This window comes from Halyomorpha halys, unplaced genomic scaffold (assembly GCF_000696795.3).
Source record: "Halyomorpha halys isolate HHAL.00 unplaced genomic scaffold, Hhal_1.1 Scaffold898.1, whole genome shotgun sequence".
Taxonomy (NCBI): Eukaryota; Metazoa; Arthropoda; class Insecta; order Hemiptera; family Pentatomidae; genus Halyomorpha; species Halyomorpha halys.
Window position 1 is genome coordinate 241,509 of NW_027112804.1, and position 17,548 is coordinate 259,056.

A 17,548-nucleotide genomic window follows, 5' to 3' on the forward strand; every position below is an offset into this window, starting at 1 on the left:
TATATATACATATATATTCATCATTCCTCAAAAAGGAAAGAAAAAAGAACAGATAAATCAGGAACTTTGAAATAGTCTATCTATAAAGTTTCTTTTATTTTGACGATTCTCTAGTTTACGGATGTTTCTCATATACTTTTCTCTACAAGTACTTGTCAGATTGATACATAAGCAAAAACAACCATTTGCTTCATAAAATTGATTTATTCAAATTAAATCTGAATCGAACTAAATCAGGCTTTAGGTTTAAACAAATTATAAATAAGTAAAAAGTATTTTTTTTTTATAACAGTATTGGTAATAAGATTTATTGATTTTCAGCTTCACTTTGGACTAATGCATCTTGATCTTCTTCGTAAGTATCTTCATTGATGTCGATAATTTTGTCCAATATTTTATTATATCTCCTGGATTTACTTATCATTGGTAGAAGAGAGGGATGGTCAAAATAAAAATTGGGAATTTCCAAATTCAATTACCAATACATACAATAAGCAGATACTGCCTATAATAATTGAAACTTTAGCACACTGCCTTTGAAAAATGTTCTTACACTATCACTGCAGCAATCATATGAAAGATCGTATCTTGTTTCTTCAGTGATTAGCATAAGAGATAAGGTTTCTTTAATGATAGTATAAGGGAAAAACAAAAAATATAAGATAGCACTCAGCATCCATACAACAAACTTATAAGGATTGTTCACAAAATCAGCTGGCCCTTCGAATCGATGGGTTTTATAGAGACAAGTATACTACATACAAATTAGCAAAATTAGAAAGCTTAGGAAAAATAATTTTGTGTATGAGTTATTAGGATTAAATGATGATGAAAAATGTTTAATATTAATGCTGTTTTTTATGGGTATTTCATTTTGATATTTGAAATTCGTCAAATTGACAGGCCCCGTAAATCTAAAGTTAAATTGTTTCTTCAGTTATTCAACCATTTTACTTTATATGTATTTTTATATCCTTTATTGAGAATTAACAAATTACACTAATCAGTGAGAAATTGAATAAATCATATCCATAAACTTTAATACCTAAAAATCATCAGTTTCTGATTGTGTATGTAAGACATGCAATTAAAACAATTCTCTCATCTCAATATCCCATCTATAAATAATTAAAAAATTGTTTGGTAAGTCCGTTTGAAATATTAAATGACCAATAAAATACTGAGATAATTTTTAAAGAAACAAAAAAAAGGGAAAAAGAGGAGCAACATCAGGAAAACAATGAAAAAGACAGAAGTGAAATTAGATGAATTTAGATTTAAGAGAGATAAAGCAAGTGGAAGAATGGCATAGCACAAAAAGTCTTTAAATACTGAGGACCCGAGATTGCATCCATAATAAATGGACGAGGTAACATCTAACGGTTACAAGACTATTTAGAATCACAGTAACTCATGTGATTTTGCTTTGTTATTAGAACGAGATCTCAACTTAAGAACAGAAGGAAGGATTTTTAATGGATTATACACAATGATTTCAGAGCTGATTGATACATTATTAAAAATAAATTGTTTTCTCTACATAACCCTCACACAGCATTATAAGAGATATCTCTCACAGAGCACCACTATCCTATTAGCTCTAAAAAAGACATCATACTAAAGGTTTTTAACTCATTAGCTCCTTTCCACTACAAACTTAACTAGCACTCATTTTATCTCGTTCAAGTAAATTATAGTTGAAGTATATGCAAATCACTTTTTTTCTGGATATACAAGTTTGCCACTTGCTGCAAATCCAAGACGTACAAAAATTTGGTGAACAGAAGAATAAACAAATGTCGGTGTCTACTCACTAATGTGTTTTTCAATTTTTTAAATTTTACTGGCTATCACATTTTATTTACACTACTTTCATTGCAAAAAGGAAATAAAATAAATATTTATTAACAGGTAACCGACCGATTCTAACCATGGTAGGAGGGTCAGTTTTTTATTTTGTGGGATCGCCAAGAAATAAAAGTCAACCTCCCAGGCGGCACCACTGAAGTGCCGAGGAGGCTTAAACCTACGCCTCAACCACCTCGGCTACACAGTCCTAAAGGCTATAAACAATACTAATTGAACAGAAACGCATGAAAGCAGCACAAGTGCCCTTTGATTTATGCCAGAAAAAGCGACATTCAACAGGTTGGCTACAAGTTCAGGTAAACTTATTCCAAAAAATCATCCCCAAACTTTTGCATGAGCGAATTTGCCATATTCTGGTAAATGTGTAGAGGCACCTTAATATTATGTGCTTATTTCAACTCCAGACAAATTAACAAATAACTATAACAGCCACTAACAAAGTAGTATACCATAAATAAAGTAAATAGATCTTAGTAGCGTTAAGCATTGATACTCCATTTCAGTTCCTATAATTTTCCTTATGATCAGTACAATGTTCTTCAATTAATGCCTCTAAATTGAGGTGTGTTCAAGATTAGTTTCTCTGTGAAAGATAATGTCCTTTCAATGTCCATATGCATAATTCAACCAATCTCACTAAATAATTTAAGGAGAAATCAATTTGTGGGTTTGGTCACTAAAAAGTGACATTTATTTTTTCTTGTGTACTAACACTTTGGACTAAGTAGTAGACCTTCATTAGAGCAACAGATGCTGAGATTTTATGAACTGACAAAATTTTGCAAATTAGCGTAGTTGGATATCTTTTAGAATTAAAAATACTAAATAAAAATTTATCCTCTAATAGTAAAAAATATCTTATTATTCAATTAGTGTAGATGGATTCGACAGACTCTAAAGGATCAGTACTTAATTCTGATATTAGACTATTCAGGTGGAGATGTATAAAATAAAATTTCATGTTCGGAAGAATAATAAGACAAATACTATAAAGAAGCACTTTATAGTAATAAACAAAATCAATCAACAATTTCATAAACAAAACAAAGAAATCAATCAGGATTGATAATAATATAACATTCAGCAGTTGTTAATGGTGTTTCCTGATCATAAATCATGGGACATTGTGATAATTACAAGAATAGCCAAGTTTATTATTAAGGACAACATATTTTCATGAAAAATTGGCATATAAAACTAATTAAATTACCAAAATTTTGACAACAATCATAAATAAGGCATCAATATTAAAATTAATCAATGCCATATCCAAATAACACTTCATGGACTACATAGGTACTCTACAGAAGTCAACATAACAGTGATGTGATGAAAATCAATTAAATTAGGCTGGTGAATTCTCACTGACTTATAAAACTAATACATTTAAAAGATAATCACGATTCTACTTGAGTAAGAACCCTCAATAACATTAAAGGGGAAAAGCTGTACCCTTTATCTATCACAACATAACCTACAGTTATGTTTAAAGTGCGAAATCAAAAAACCTAATGTATGAATAATAAATAGATTCGTAAAAACAGCAAAAATAAGACACAATAAATAACAGCTACACAAAAACATTTTAAAAATGTTATCGATAAACAAATCACAAGTACATGTCAATAGTATATCTTACCTCCGAATTAAAAGCCTTGACCGCGTCCATTTTTCCAATCAAGGATTTATCCACAAGAGACAATAACTTTAAACAATAAAAACAAACAACAACTTCACTAAAATACAAGCAAAAAGTTAATATAACACATTTTTCTCGAATACGCGCAAAACCATCAATGGCTGCTAGTTCACTGCCTTAGCGTCCATGCTCAAAGGCTAATGTGCTCTTTCCAATCATCTTTCAAGTATTAACTTTTAAGTTAAAAGAAGTGATATGAATATTAAATCAAAATATTTTTCTGTTTTGTAATATAATTTTCATTAATATTAGAAGTTCAGTCCAATAATTAGTTCTGAAACATTAATTGTATATTAAAAAACTCGCACTCTAAGCGAAATTTAATTTAAAATAAAATTATATTAGTCCATGAGATGGGTTAAATAGAATTGTATAATTTCTACCATCGAGATATTATGTTGTTTTATTTATAATAAATCTAATTTAAGCTAAATTTAATTAAGAAAAATCGAAATTTGTGGAGTAAAAAAATTATTTGAGTTTAAACAGAAATTAGGATTACTGAAACTTCACGTATGTTTTCTGTTGAACATTATCAATGGAGGTTCTCTACATTACGGGCCTTTGGATAATACCATCTTGTTAGGTCCCCCTTTTTCAGGTTGCTGCCGAAAAGTTTGAGGATATGGAATTCCCTTAAAGAGGAAGGCCAAGGAATTGAAGGAGGTTTACAAAAGTCCCCAAAATTATAATTCAATTGTAATCTGTCATTTATTTAAATTTTTTTATTACGTAGGGTCTTGGACGGTCGCCTCCTCCTCTCCCCCCCCTGATAATAATTCCTTTTAGTACTCTATTTAAACCTATAAATAGTCATTATAATGGTTTGGTTTAGATTTATTACAAAAGTATAATAGAAAGTTATACTTATAGTCATTGTTTCTTCACATACATTAATACCACGTAATGGAATATTCGTAATTTATAAAAATGTTCTTCCAGCAATGTTAGATTATTTTTAAGATTAGAAAAATGATCTATATGAAAAATATTTCAGTACGAGGCTTTAATGTTAAAGATATTATATTTTAGGCGAATTATTGTGCCCTGCCCCTTTGATGCCTGGCAACTTTGCGCAGTTGCAGTCAGAAGTTAGGGTTTTATGGGGTAGCTTGTGTCTTAGAATATCGTTTAGAATTGTTCCTGATTTGGAGCTATTTAGTGTATTAAGGCGATGAAATCTAAATACAATTTTTGGTGTTTCTATCTCTCAACCTTTATTCAAAAAATAAGGACTATTATTTTAGGATGTATTTATTATAAAGTTACTAGATTACATCACAAATTCATTTTACCACCAATATTATTCCTTTTACTTTTAGTACTTTGTATATCCCTTTACCAACAAAGACAACTAAATGTAATGAGTAAGAGCCTTTTATCTACTGCTACCTCTAGTAGATATATTTTTTTCAATATTACTAGTGATAATTTAGTCAAAATACCTTCGATTTATGAACTAAAAGCCAAATGGGTCCAAAAAAAAATTGAGAACCTGTCAAAAAAAATGAAAAATATTTTAATAACTAAAGTTTCAAATTTGGAAGATTTGCCTCATCCAAATTATAGAGTACATATTTTCTATTATGCTTGGTTCAGAACACTCCGAGAGGATGGGTTTTGGCAGCATTGGAATAAAGAATTAATTTTTAAAGAGGAAGACAATGAAAAGGACAAACTTCCTCCAGAAAACATTTATTCAAGCTTCTATCCTTATTTGGGATGTTATAGTTCTAAAAATACATCTATCATAGACCATCACATGAAAATGATAAGAAAAGCAGGGATAGGTAATGCCAATCAATAATGCTTTAATTATTAAATCATATGTTGATATTTGGTATTTTGTCATAGGAGTTGTTGTCCTCTCTTGGTTACCACCCTCTTTTCCCGACTCCCCAGGAGATATTCTTCAACGATTGATGGATACTGCTTTAAAATATGAATTAAAAGTTGCATTCCAAATTTATTTTTACACAGGTAGAACACACAAGTCTATCATAAAACAAATACAATATTTGATGCTGAAAGTTGGAGATCATCCATCATTATATCTTTTAAAAAAAGAAAAGAAGTTGCTGCCTGTGAGTTAATATTTGCATGAATAAAATATAGTTTTGGACACAGTTTAAATTCTTCCTTTCCAGGTTTTTTATATACATGAGTCTTATAAGCATAGTAGTTATTTCTGGAAAGAAATTTTATCAGAAAAAGGAAATATATCTCTTAGAAAAACAAAGTATGATGGAACCTTTATTGGACATTTATCCGATCAAAACCACATGATGGAAATAAAGCATGCTTCTTTTGATGGTTTGTTTCAAATATTTGAATTATTAGCTTAATAGTTTATTCTGACTTTGAATTTCTTTGTAGATATTATAAAGAAAAAAGTATAAGTATCTGTGGCTATTATATTTTTATTTTTAATTCTTATCGCTCAAACACTGTTAATGAATTTCTATGTTTTACTATATTCTTTATAAAAAATCAAGAGATATGTAAAACTTAAAGATAGTTTTTATTCATTTCTTATTTAATAATTAATGTACTCGATTTATTTATCAAAGTCCTTTTACATTTCCAATATCCGGGCTCAGTTTTGAATCCATTTTTAGATACTGATAGTTAGATCTGAGTGAATGGAAGTAGTTAAGTTAGAGGCAATTAATTCTGTCTACCAAGGTCAAAGGTTGCTGTCCTGTTTTAATCAGAGCAAGTATGAAGATTTATTTTGTATGGCAATAAAGTAAATAATAATTTAGCCAGGTGCCCAGAGATCTTCAGCTAAATCAATTTTCCATCTATAGATCATACTACTTTATTTTCTCTTCTGTCAGTCCTTAACAGTCTGTCAGTTAACCCACAGCATGACATGGGACCTAGAGGAATATTTACTTGTCTTAAATTTTGATTTTCTGAACTTCATTTTTTTGTTTCTTCCATATAAATAAATAAAGGAGGGAGTTCAATAATTATTGTATACTATATTGAAAGTGTAATATAATATTAAAAGTATAAAAATAATGTTACTGGGTCCACAGACCCCCCTGTCCTGTCTTAGATTAACACTAATGATAGGGGCCCTTAGTAGGGTACATCCAGACATTGTAGAGTAGAGACTAAATTCTTTGATAAGTTAGAAAAATATTTTGGTTGAAAATAAAACTGATCAAATCAGCTCTTGGTGGTAAGGTTCTATGGTGGTAATAGTATAATGGTGGTAATTCTAAAAGGATTAGCTTGGTCTTGCTTATCAAGTAGTGTACCAATTGTGTATTGTACGTATATTTATTTTATGATATGGTTAAATATACTCATGTTGAGTGAAATTAATCGAATACATTTTTTTAAATGGAGTTTCTTTGCAGTTTGTAGTAATCTCCATAGTTGATATTTAAATAAATTAAAAAATAGAAAGAAATAGATAATTTAACTTGAAATAGTTTTACATTAATAGTAGACAGTAGTTTTACATCAATGATTAATTTTGAGTACCATAGCCTGTTTCAAGGCATTTCTCTAATTAATTGGTGATAAATGCATTATTTCTTAAGTTGCTTTTAGTTTCCTTAAAGTTGTCTCTTATTCCAGATTTATTCTTATTATTTTTCTTACTAAGCTTTATTTCATGCCTAAAAAAGGTTATTCAATTTTCCCACTTTCCATTTTCATTCATTTTTTCAATAATACTATTTTTGATTAGCTACCTAAGGTTTTTCTCCCTATTTGATTGCAATGTTCACCTTATCTAAGTTATTTAAGAATGTGTGTAGATATTTGTATTTACTTGCAACTAGGTATAATTACTACTAAATTTATAGGAAATGCTATAACATAGAGTAATTTAACACTGCTATAAACAATCAAGAGATATTATACCTAATATCTTTAATGCTATAATTCATGAAATGAAACCATCATTCAAGAAAAAACAATCAAGAGATATTATACCTAATATCTTTAATTCTATAATTCATGAAATGAAACCATCATTCAAGAAAAAATGATAAAATTATAATGTTATGGCTAAAGATTCTTAACAAGTTACAACCGCCAGAGAAGCTGTAATTTTCCAGAACAAAGGATCAATATATTTTTTATCAATGATATTTGTGAACTTTGGGTTGGATGATATGTATTAGTGTTGTGAGCAAGCATCTATGAAGTGGATATTAATAAGACATTTATCGATTACTTGGTATTGTTTAGAGATATTTAATGGAGACAATGCAAGACAGTTAGTCAATTTTGATGCGGAGCACCTGGAGTTATTTATGAAAGTTAGATTTTATCTTATATATTCCTTTAAAAATGTCCAAAAGGCCAAACCATCCAACAGTCATAGCTTTAAGATACAAGTCGTTCATTTGGCTCTGAAAGGACCTGTAGTGAAATTCAAAAAAAGTTTGAAAAGGCCATCACAAGCTGTTGGGTGTCTTCTACTTGAACTTCACTAAAAATACCAATGTTCAGTCTGTCCTAGGTTGTTGGCTTGGTTTGACAGTGTTTTAACAAACAAAATTGTGTTTTTCTTCAGGAATATCTCATAACAAAGCTGTTCTGCTTCCAAATAAATTTCAATGCCACAGTTTGAAAAATTAAGGAACTACTAGGGTGATATAGTTCTATCTAGAAAACAAAACTTTTGAAATTGAAAATTTGAAGCTCTGTTTCTCGAAATTATGATTATTTCAGGTAGAACCTTGATATACCAATTGTCCATGAAAATCAGAAAAAGAGCAAATTGGCATAAGATGCATCACAGAAGGTAACTAAAGTCGGTCATGTTCTATCTGTCAACATTCTAGTTCATTAAAGGAGAGTTACGAGTAAAAAACAAAAGGGCTCAAGAAGCTCTGTAATTTTCTTCTGAAGAAAATTCTACATGAAAAATGGTTGCCAATTTTAGGCTATTAACATCAATAGCTGTGTACAAAAGACTAGTGTGTATCTAGTATGTAATATATAATTGATGATCAAGACCCTTTGAATACAAGTTGTATTTAAGTTGACGTAATGTTGGGAATAACTAAATTATATGATTTGCTAGAAGTCAATACAAAGGGTTTAAATAACATGTAAATATTTTTTGTAATGGTCAATGGTTTCAATGAAAGTAAAAGGTTTTCTATCTATCCAGTTTAGGTTGATTAAATATAGATTACTTAACTAAAGTTATGCATGATATACTAAACACTAACATTAGAACTAATCTTAAACAACTTATGGATTTTTAATTTTTTTGTTAAATAGATTAACATTATTGTGTCACTTGGTTATTTGTCAATTCATTCCCAAGATATATATAAAAAGTAGAATAAATTTTATTTGGATGTGTAGGTAATGTACAGTATTAGAGTTACATGGGAAACGTTTAAATCAGTATGATATCTTCTCCGCGTACTGATGACCAAAGTGGTCCTTGGCCTGCCCCAACTAGTCAGCATGGTACTTGATAAATGTTTTTCAATATATTCTTTTCTCACCATTTTCCCTGTCATGATTCCTTCTATTCCATTCCGGTTCTACTTTTTTCAGTTATCAGATTATAGATTTCTTCTATTTTAACTTGTTGGTTTTAGAGAATATGCAATAGTAATGGTACATTATCATTCTGTAGTAAAAAATAATAGCCATGATAAAACTGTTTGAATGCATATGGTCTCATAAACATTCTCTTTCTGTTTTTTTTAGGTTTATATACTTATTCCTCTGGAAATGGTCATAGTTATGGATCGTCTTGGAAAAATTGGAATTCTTTGGCCAAATTTTGCCAAGAAAATACTCTCTTGTTTATTCCATCCGTTGGACCTGGATTTTCAGATATCTCATCGATAAAGGATACTAGACATCGACTAAAGGGTAACTATTATGAGGTATGTATTTTTCCAAATACATAATTAATCATGAAAGAATTTCTAGTAAAAATACTTGTTTCTGAAAATGAAAATAGGTGGGATGGAGAAGTGCTCTTTCCAAAAGACCATGGTTTGTAAGTATTTCTAGTTTTAACAATTGGGAAGATGGAAGTCAAATTGAGCCGGCTAAATCCAAGAAGTCTCATACAAGAGTTTACTTAGACTATGAGCCAGAAGGTTCACTTTTCTACATCAATTTAACCAGATGGTGGGTAAAACAGTTTCTGTCTTCATCTGAATGAATAGATGGTTTGTTACTAAGAAGGTAAACAAAAAAAAAAAAATGAATCTGTAAAGCTTAGTTACAGTTGTGTAAAAAGACCAAGCCAAAATTAATGGAGATTAAATGATGTTCCCAATTTTAGGAACATTTAACTATTTTGAACCCAATAAATATCTTACAATATGATTATCTATTAATGCTGCTTATTGGGAGGGAAAATAAGATGGACCAGACTGGTAAGGGCAGTCAATTATACATAGTCGCAATTATACATTGCTGAATGGAGCTTAAAGGACAAAAAAAGAGAGTCAAAGTTGGTAAAGGTTGCCAATTTTACATTGCTGCATGAAGGTAAAAAATAAAAAATAAAAGAAAGTTTAAGAAATAGTTGGTAAAGATGACCAATTATACATTGCTGAATGCAGATTAAAGAGAAAAAACAAACATTGACAAAATTGGAGTAGTCTGGCTAAGGATGACAAGATAATATATATATGGAAGTGTTGTTAGCTTATTATATTATCTTTTTTAATTTTTGTTATGATTAGTTTTATTATCCAAAAAAATAAACCTCTTTTCTTTTTTTAAATTTTATGTGAAAGACTGATGATATTTAAAATAAATAAATGCTGGTTGAACAATGGTTTATTTATTTATCTATAAAGGCTAAAATGTTATCAAATTTTGTGTCCTTGAAAAAAATGATCGAGTTTCCTACAATAAAATATAGTGCTAGTTCACAACTGTCACCCTTAAATAACATGGGGCAGGCACTGAATTGAACCATGGTCAGGATTCACTCATGTAATAATTTTTGATTACATTCGTATTATTTCATTATGTACATTAAATAATACCATAGATTATGATTCAATGATAACATAGCGGAAAATATTGGTATAACGTTACATACAAAGTACATCAATTATAATACAAAATGTGATTCAAACATGTTTTGCCAATCCTGTAAACTAAAAAACTATATAACATGAAATGTTATTCCAGGCCATGATTCAACTATATACTATGAGAAAATGTCTGCCCTATTCCTTCAACTGGAAAGTATGTTTTGGGTCATAGTTTATATAACTTGTAGCCCATAACAATAGAAAATAATGCATAAGTTTAACTCATTTTTTATGTAAGTGAATGCATGTTTACCTGCTATATGGAGTTACACATGTACTATTACCTAACTAATGTGTTAAAAACATTTTATTTTTAAACTAAATTGTACAAACTAATAAATAACATACTTTAACAAAAAATCTTGTTTTTTTTAAAGAAATTATTTAATCATTATTTTTTTATTCCCTAGTTTTAACTGTCCTTGGCTCTTTCAGTGCTTGCTTTAAATCCTAAGCATACTTTTTGTGTGATTATCCCCTCTTGGATATCATCCCGTCATTCTGTACCTCTCTGGCTCCTACCAAAGAAATTTTCTGTAGGATTGAAGTTTGGGCTGCAGGTTGTCCATTTTAAGTGTTTCTCATTCTAGCAGTAAATGTATACTTATCCTATAGATTATATAATACTATTTGCAATTATCAGTGATACTTAAACTTCCTAATCTGCTGCCAATTGAATTTTTATATATTTAATTAATGACAATGGTAATTCCCAAAAATATATTAGTCAAAATTTATTTTATGCATAATAAATTTAGAGCATAATATATTATTAATTTTTATAGTTCTGGGGATGAAACAATGATCAGGAAAAAAGTGTAATAAATAAGAAACAAAATGAAATAAATACAAATATATTTAAAAAATAGCACATTAAAACTCTTTTACATACAGAAAAGCAACAACAATAACAACAAAGTTTTAATGTTATTTTAATGCCTTATGGAATCGATAATGAACAAAGTTCTAAACCAAACAAACAAATAATGATCACATAAAAGTTGACATAATCTTGTCACACAAAACATACCATGGAATTACAAGACCTTAACTTCTAACTAAAGATATCATAAAACATATATTTATGTTTATTTCAAGTAAACAAAGATTTTTCTTGCCGATAATCTAACAAATGACAAGAAAATAATGAAAATTAGTAATAACAAACAACATGACAATAAACTTATTTGAATGTTACTTTATAAAGCTATTTTATAAATCAACCAGTCTTCAGTTACTAATTTCACTCAAGAACTAATAAACTAAACTACTGGTACAGAAAAAAATAGTAACAAAAAACATTAAACAAAAACTACAAAAAGTACAGAAAATCTGTTACAACTCTATTAAATGTAACCAAATTATTTGATTATAGTAAGAATTCTTCAAAATTAATATCTTAAAAATGAAAATCATCCAAGCTCCATTTCAATTTCATATCAAAAATACCTTTTATGTAAGTAACAAAAGTGAACATGTAGGATATATGGCATATCCTGAATGAAAGGGGCAAGGCTCCAAAAATTTAGTTGAAAGTTATTTAGAAGTATTATATTTAATATTTACAACAATAATAGTATATAGTGATTTATACACCCTAAGAAGAAGCCCTCAAGGGATTATCTTGGTTTAGAACAGATTAGAACTGAATCACTTCATTCGTTAATTATAACCTAATATTAAAGGGATGCCTATAAGGATAATTGATACAGCTCAAATCTAAATAATATTCAGAGAAAAATTTCGAGTAGTGCCCCTTTCATTCTGGATGTTAAATATAAGTTTTTAAACAAGGAGAATTTTGAAAACTTCATCAACAAATAAAATATGCATTTATGGAACATACAAATTATATTCACATATTCATTACTGATTTCTCTAGTCTTTAATTAAAACTAAAAAAAAAAAAGTTTGCTTGAATAAATCAAATAGGAGATATTTACAATAAATTAAAAAAAAAAAAAAAATTGTGAAATGTTCACTACATAAAAATTTAATTTTAATAGTAGGTGAACTATAGTAAATAAATGCTACATTTCCATTACTTATTATAATTTATAAGTATAAAAATAAAAAAAAAAACAGTGATAGTATGATTATTGGTCACAATATTCTTGATCTTACAATTCATATTTACAAATTATATGGGGTCTCATGATCACAAGAACTGTTAATCTTTTAATCACTTTGGTAAATTTAACCAAAATAGACTTACATGGGTAGGTAGGAAATTTATTCCTATACTAATATTTTATTACAATAAAATCAGTTTAACATATGTTGAATATGTTCTTAAAAAAAAAAGAAAAAAAAAGAAAAAGAAATCCTGCCATCAAGATTGAGTCAAATAATATAAACAGTTATTTAACCAAAAGAAACCCGTGTACATCAATTATAAATTTATCAAATGAATCTTTAAACCTGGCCTTCTGTCCTCTGTCTGTATTCAGCGCTACATTTGAAGTGAGATCGGTGAAAGCTGCAGCTAGCCTCTGAGCAATTGAAGGATCGTTTTGTGCATTGATCCAAGTTTCAACAACCCTGCCATACTCCTCCTAGACATTTAACATTATAAAGCAATGTTTCACATAAAATGTCATTAAAATATAACTTAATTTAATTTTTTACTGCAACTCCTGACCACTATTATTATTGTTTTTTCAGCCAAGACTCCCATTGGAATCCTATACTGCCTAACCATGGTTGGGGGTCAGCTTTTTTTCATTTTATGGGACCGCCACTCAATGAAAAAATTCAATGCCCCAGGCCGACTTTGAATTGGCACCACCAATAGACATCAAATTGATAAGACAGTGCCTTAACCACTGAACTACTGGCGGCCTTCCTGACCATCTAATATCTCATTTTAATTTAAATGTAGTTTTTTTTTTGTTCTTTTTCATTTTATCCAATAACAAAGAAGTAGTTATTTGAAGTTTAAAAAAGGACAATTGTCTTTCTTCAATTTAATTTTGCACAGGAATATGAAATAAGAAAAACAATTTTTGTAGGAAAAGATTTAACTCAGATTGGTAAAAATACCTATGCTTGAATGTGCCAACGATTAGGCATTATTAAACGAACACATAGAATATTTTAAAATTGCTCACAAAACAATTACTATGAATTTTGGTAAGGAATTGGGCACAGAACTAAAGATTGATAATACAAAATGTATGTTTAGCAATGGAAACTGTTGTCATGACTTTCTGACAGAGATGAAAGAAGGAAGAATCAACAATATGGAGCAAATATCAAGTTTGTTTAATACCACATATAAAATTTTCTCCATAGCCCTTTACAATAGGCTCCTCCCATATATTGAACAGAAACTGGGTGACAATCAAGCTGGTTTCTGATCCAATAAGTGTACTTTTGATCAAATCTTCGTTCTAAGGGAGATCTCTGAGGAGATGAAAGAATATCATCAGATCGGATGTGTTTATTGATTTAAGGGCAACCTGTTGAGCTGGAGAAGCCAAGTAAACTAATTCAATTATTAAAATGTACAATGTCGAATATTACCTCTTAAGTAGAGTGGTGTGTGATATCAGTCTTTTGAAGTGACTGAGGTTTAAAACAGTGAGATACAATAGCTCCTCTCCTGTTAATTATTGTTCTACAAGCAATTTGATTGGAAAAACATAAACAATATACTCACATATAAACCAAGATCCTAAATCTAGGATTTAATAGATAAGAAGTGCATAAAATTCAATGTGTTTAAAATATTACAACAAATTTCCATGAGGGGTTGGTATTGAGGGCAGCTGCAAGCACCTGGACTGTTCATAGCCGAGAGAGTTAAAGCCCCAACTTTGACTGGCTTGTGACTGCAGCAGTGTCGGTTTGAATTTAGTCTGGGGGGGGGGGAGGAGGGGCAACTTTTATTGTTGTGGTGGTCCCATGGAATCCCCCTTAGTTAGACTAGGATGGTAACCTGTAGATTTCCCCTCTCCCTCTAGTATGTCATAAATGCCCGGAAAGGGGGTCTTAAAAAAAAAAAAAGTAGCACGCACCTGTCGAGCCGATAAAAGATAAATTATGGTGGTTGGTTATTGAGAGTTTAAATTACATTTGCTTCATTATAGAACAATATTATAAGCTGGAAATTGATTAGATTTTATTTTCATAAATAAATTGAAAAAATAGCCCTAAAAAGAATAAATGTAATCATAAAGTCAAGATTACTTTGGATGATCTGTCGGTGGATTGAAGGAAGTGTTGAGACCAGATTGTAAAGAAAAAGAAATGTTTAGGTATCTACTTTTTAATTTTTTATCAAGAAACTTTTTACTATGCCTTTCTTCATTTTTAGCAATATTTATCAGTAAATCCCTTGACATTATCAGTTGTGCAGGTACAACTTTTTAAGTTCATTTAACAAGAAAAAGATTACCTCCAGGATAATAACCATTTTTACTTCATGAGCTTACTTCAAGAACAATAATACTAAGTAGGTTTACCACAAAATGAATGATAGCCTTCATTACTAGAGCTAGCATAAGTTTACTTGTCTAAACCAAAGTAGAGATAATGTAATGTGTTTGTTGATCATCATGGTTTCCAAATTATTTTTAGGAATAGTCAGTACAAGAATGTATAGACAAGACAGAAAAAAAAAGAGAAATATAATTTTAAAAAATTCTTGGATTTGAAAGATTAAAGTAATCGAATTAAATAAATGCAAAATACATTTTAAAATAAATTTCATACAAAACAAGACTTACCTGATAACAGCATATGAGAACAAATAAAGCAAGCCCAGTATTAGGAAGAACGTCTGAGTTTACTTGTCGTAAAAGAATCATTTCCATCAATAACTACAAAGATAAAATGTATTTTAACTAGAGACATTTTTTAAATTTATCTTTAAAACAGCAAATATACTAATAACAATATTCATTTAATGCAGAAAAAATAGTGTTATTGATATTTTCTTTTTCTGTTTTAATGGATCCTAAATTTTAAATAAATAATAATACATGGTATACAAATAAGTATATAGAGAAATACGATAACATAATATAAAAAAATGATTATTGGACAATAAAAGAACTGATACGTTACATACAATTAACACATAAAAGTGTACATTAGATTATGAAGACAAATGAAAACTTTATGGAAATAGTTAAATATTAAATATATGGAAATAAATGCCAAACCTTGACAAATGGAGCAAGATAAGTAAATGAGGTATGCCTTGCTGTTGAGTGTACATGTGTTCCCAAAGCCTGTATGAAATCACAGCAAAGGTTATTTACATCTTGACCAAATGACTGCAGTCCTAACTGTACAGTATTTAATATTCCCCGTAATAAGTCTTCACCAAGGGACATTATCTTCTCAGGACATAACTCACATACAAATGTCACCATCTGTTAAACAAACAAATGTTAGTAAAATTACTTTAAAATTATTACAGTAAAACAAACTTTATTCTATTGAATTTATTAAACAATTAAGAGGATTCAACTACTTCGAGACAATTTTTCTCTTTAAAAAAAAAGGGGGGGAGGAGAATTTTAAGAAATAATTTTGTAAATTAATATTATTACTAAAAAAATTATACTTACTTTATAATATTGTAAACATAAGGATGGAAACTTTAACAGATCAACAGTCATCAGTGGCATCAGTATATTGAGTCCAAATAGACAAATGTCAGAAGCAGTAACACTATTGTTACCTCCATTGACAGGGTCAACTGAAAACATGGACAGAAATGACATCAAAATGGTTAAACTCTATAGGTTACAGATATGTTTAAAATAGATGAGAGCTCTCCTATTTTAAAAATATCAATATTTTTAAAATTCTTTAGATTATATTCTGTATAAATATCAAATTTCCCACTCAAAGAATGTCAAACCCAGCAGACTCATTCAACCACATTTCTTTATTTTATTCCATATGTATGAAAGTTCATGAGTCCTATGTTTACACTGAACAGTACAGCCTGAGTTAAATATGTCATTAAACAGTAATAATTCAATGTACATTTCATAATTCCACCAGCTTTAAGTTGTTATGAGTAACACTGTCAATTTTCAGTTCAATAAGAATCAACAATCAAATATGAATGCAAGTGTTTAAGATCATATCTCAGAATTACACTATATTATTATAACAACAGCTAATTTTAATAGCCAAAGTATAATTAAATTAGTAAAAACTTACATTTTTAATTTAAATAATAAATTTAAATTAAAAATGTCTACATTTATATTTAAAATAACTCAATACAAACATTATCAGAACAAAAACACACCTGCAGGACTTAGATCAATGAAGTCTTTCGATAATAGTGTTGTCAGCAGCTCCATTAGGAGTTGGATATCATGGAATGCATCTTCTTCTGTTCCTGCTTCGAGGCTCCTTCTACCAAGGTTGGAACGAGCGTACATCTGAATGGTTTGTAGGCAAGCTTCATAAAAAACTCTACTCTCAGCCTAATTTATTAAAATAAAATTCAAATGGTTACTGAAGATAATTTTTCAGGAAAAATAAAATATGAGTGAGGATAAAATTGATGAATAACAAAACTAGGTAGTACTCACAGGTGTAAGATAACAAAGCATAGATCTGGCACAGTCACAAAACAATTCAAGAATCAGCTCAATTATCATCTGAAAATTGCAATAGACTCCAGCCAAGTTTGCACATTCTGATAATAAAGGAGAGAGCAGATGAAATATAGAATGGACTGTCATAACCTGAGTTCCCTGAGCCACTCCTTAACATAAAAAAATAGGATTAGGAACATTTTATTTAATGAGGAGCCATGTTTATTAGTTAAATATCTATATGAGGTCTAATACCGGGTAGAAATAACTTTTTATATATATATAATTTATTTATTGTTATTTACAACTGCTTAAAAATATATACAAGTATATTTTGTGGGTGGCATAATGACATGATA

General features: G+C 29.3%; 3 protein-coding genes across 8 annotated transcripts in view; 1 reads left to right on the forward strand and 2 right to left on the reverse strand.

Moving 5' to 3' along the window:
• The window catches only part of Isha (Insulator su(Hw) mRNA adaptor), a 72,696-nt gene extending 68,969 nt beyond the window's left edge, over positions 1 to 3,727 (reverse strand). For 4 of the 5 annotated variants that reach the window (XM_014430525.3, XM_014430526.3, XM_014430522.3 and 1 more), the window contains exon 1: positions 3,509 to 3,727. In XM_014430525.3, coding sequence (XP_014286011.1) covers positions 3,509 to 3,538 — 30 coding nt within the window. In that variant the 5' untranslated portion in view covers positions 3,539 to 3,727. The remainder of the gene's footprint in view (positions 1 to 3,508) is intronic. The other variant, XM_014430523.3, reaches the window with a different exon arrangement.
• An 877-nt stretch (positions 3,728 to 4,604) lies between these two features.
• On the forward strand, positions 4,605 to 10,083 carry LOC106686935 (glycoprotein endo-alpha-1,2-mannosidase-like protein). Of its 2 annotated transcripts, XM_014430545.3 has the most exons (5): positions 4,605 to 5,358; positions 5,423 to 5,652; positions 5,716 to 5,881; positions 9,266 to 9,447; positions 9,525 to 10,083. In XM_014430545.3, exons 1-5 carry the CDS (start codon positions 4,743 to 4,745, stop codon positions 9,729 to 9,731), a joined length of 1,401 nt encoding a protein of 466 aa, XP_014286031.1. In that variant the 5' UTR covers positions 4,605 to 4,742; the 3' UTR covers positions 9,732 to 10,083. The 2 variants fall into 2 exon arrangements, with proteins under 2 accessions (XP_014286031.1, XP_066906667.1); XM_067050566.1 differs by having other exon boundaries at positions 5,216 to 5,652.
• A 1,375-nt stretch (positions 10,084 to 11,458) lies between these two features.
• Positions 11,459 to 17,548, reverse strand: part of LOC106686932 (exportin-4) — a 21,379-nt gene continuing 15,289 nt past the window's right edge. The window contains exons 18-23 of the mRNA XM_014430541.3: positions 17,184 to 17,359; positions 16,895 to 17,075; positions 16,200 to 16,330; positions 15,789 to 16,001; positions 15,351 to 15,443; positions 11,459 to 13,175 (exon numbers count right to left, since the gene is read on the reverse strand). Of these exons, the coding sequence (XP_014286027.1) occupies positions 12,981 to 13,175; positions 15,351 to 15,443; positions 15,789 to 16,001; positions 16,200 to 16,330; positions 16,895 to 17,075; positions 17,184 to 17,359 (989 nt within the window). The 3' untranslated portion in view covers positions 11,459 to 12,980. The remainder of the gene's footprint in view (positions 13,176 to 15,350; positions 15,444 to 15,788; positions 16,002 to 16,199; positions 16,331 to 16,894; positions 17,076 to 17,183; positions 17,360 to 17,548) is intronic.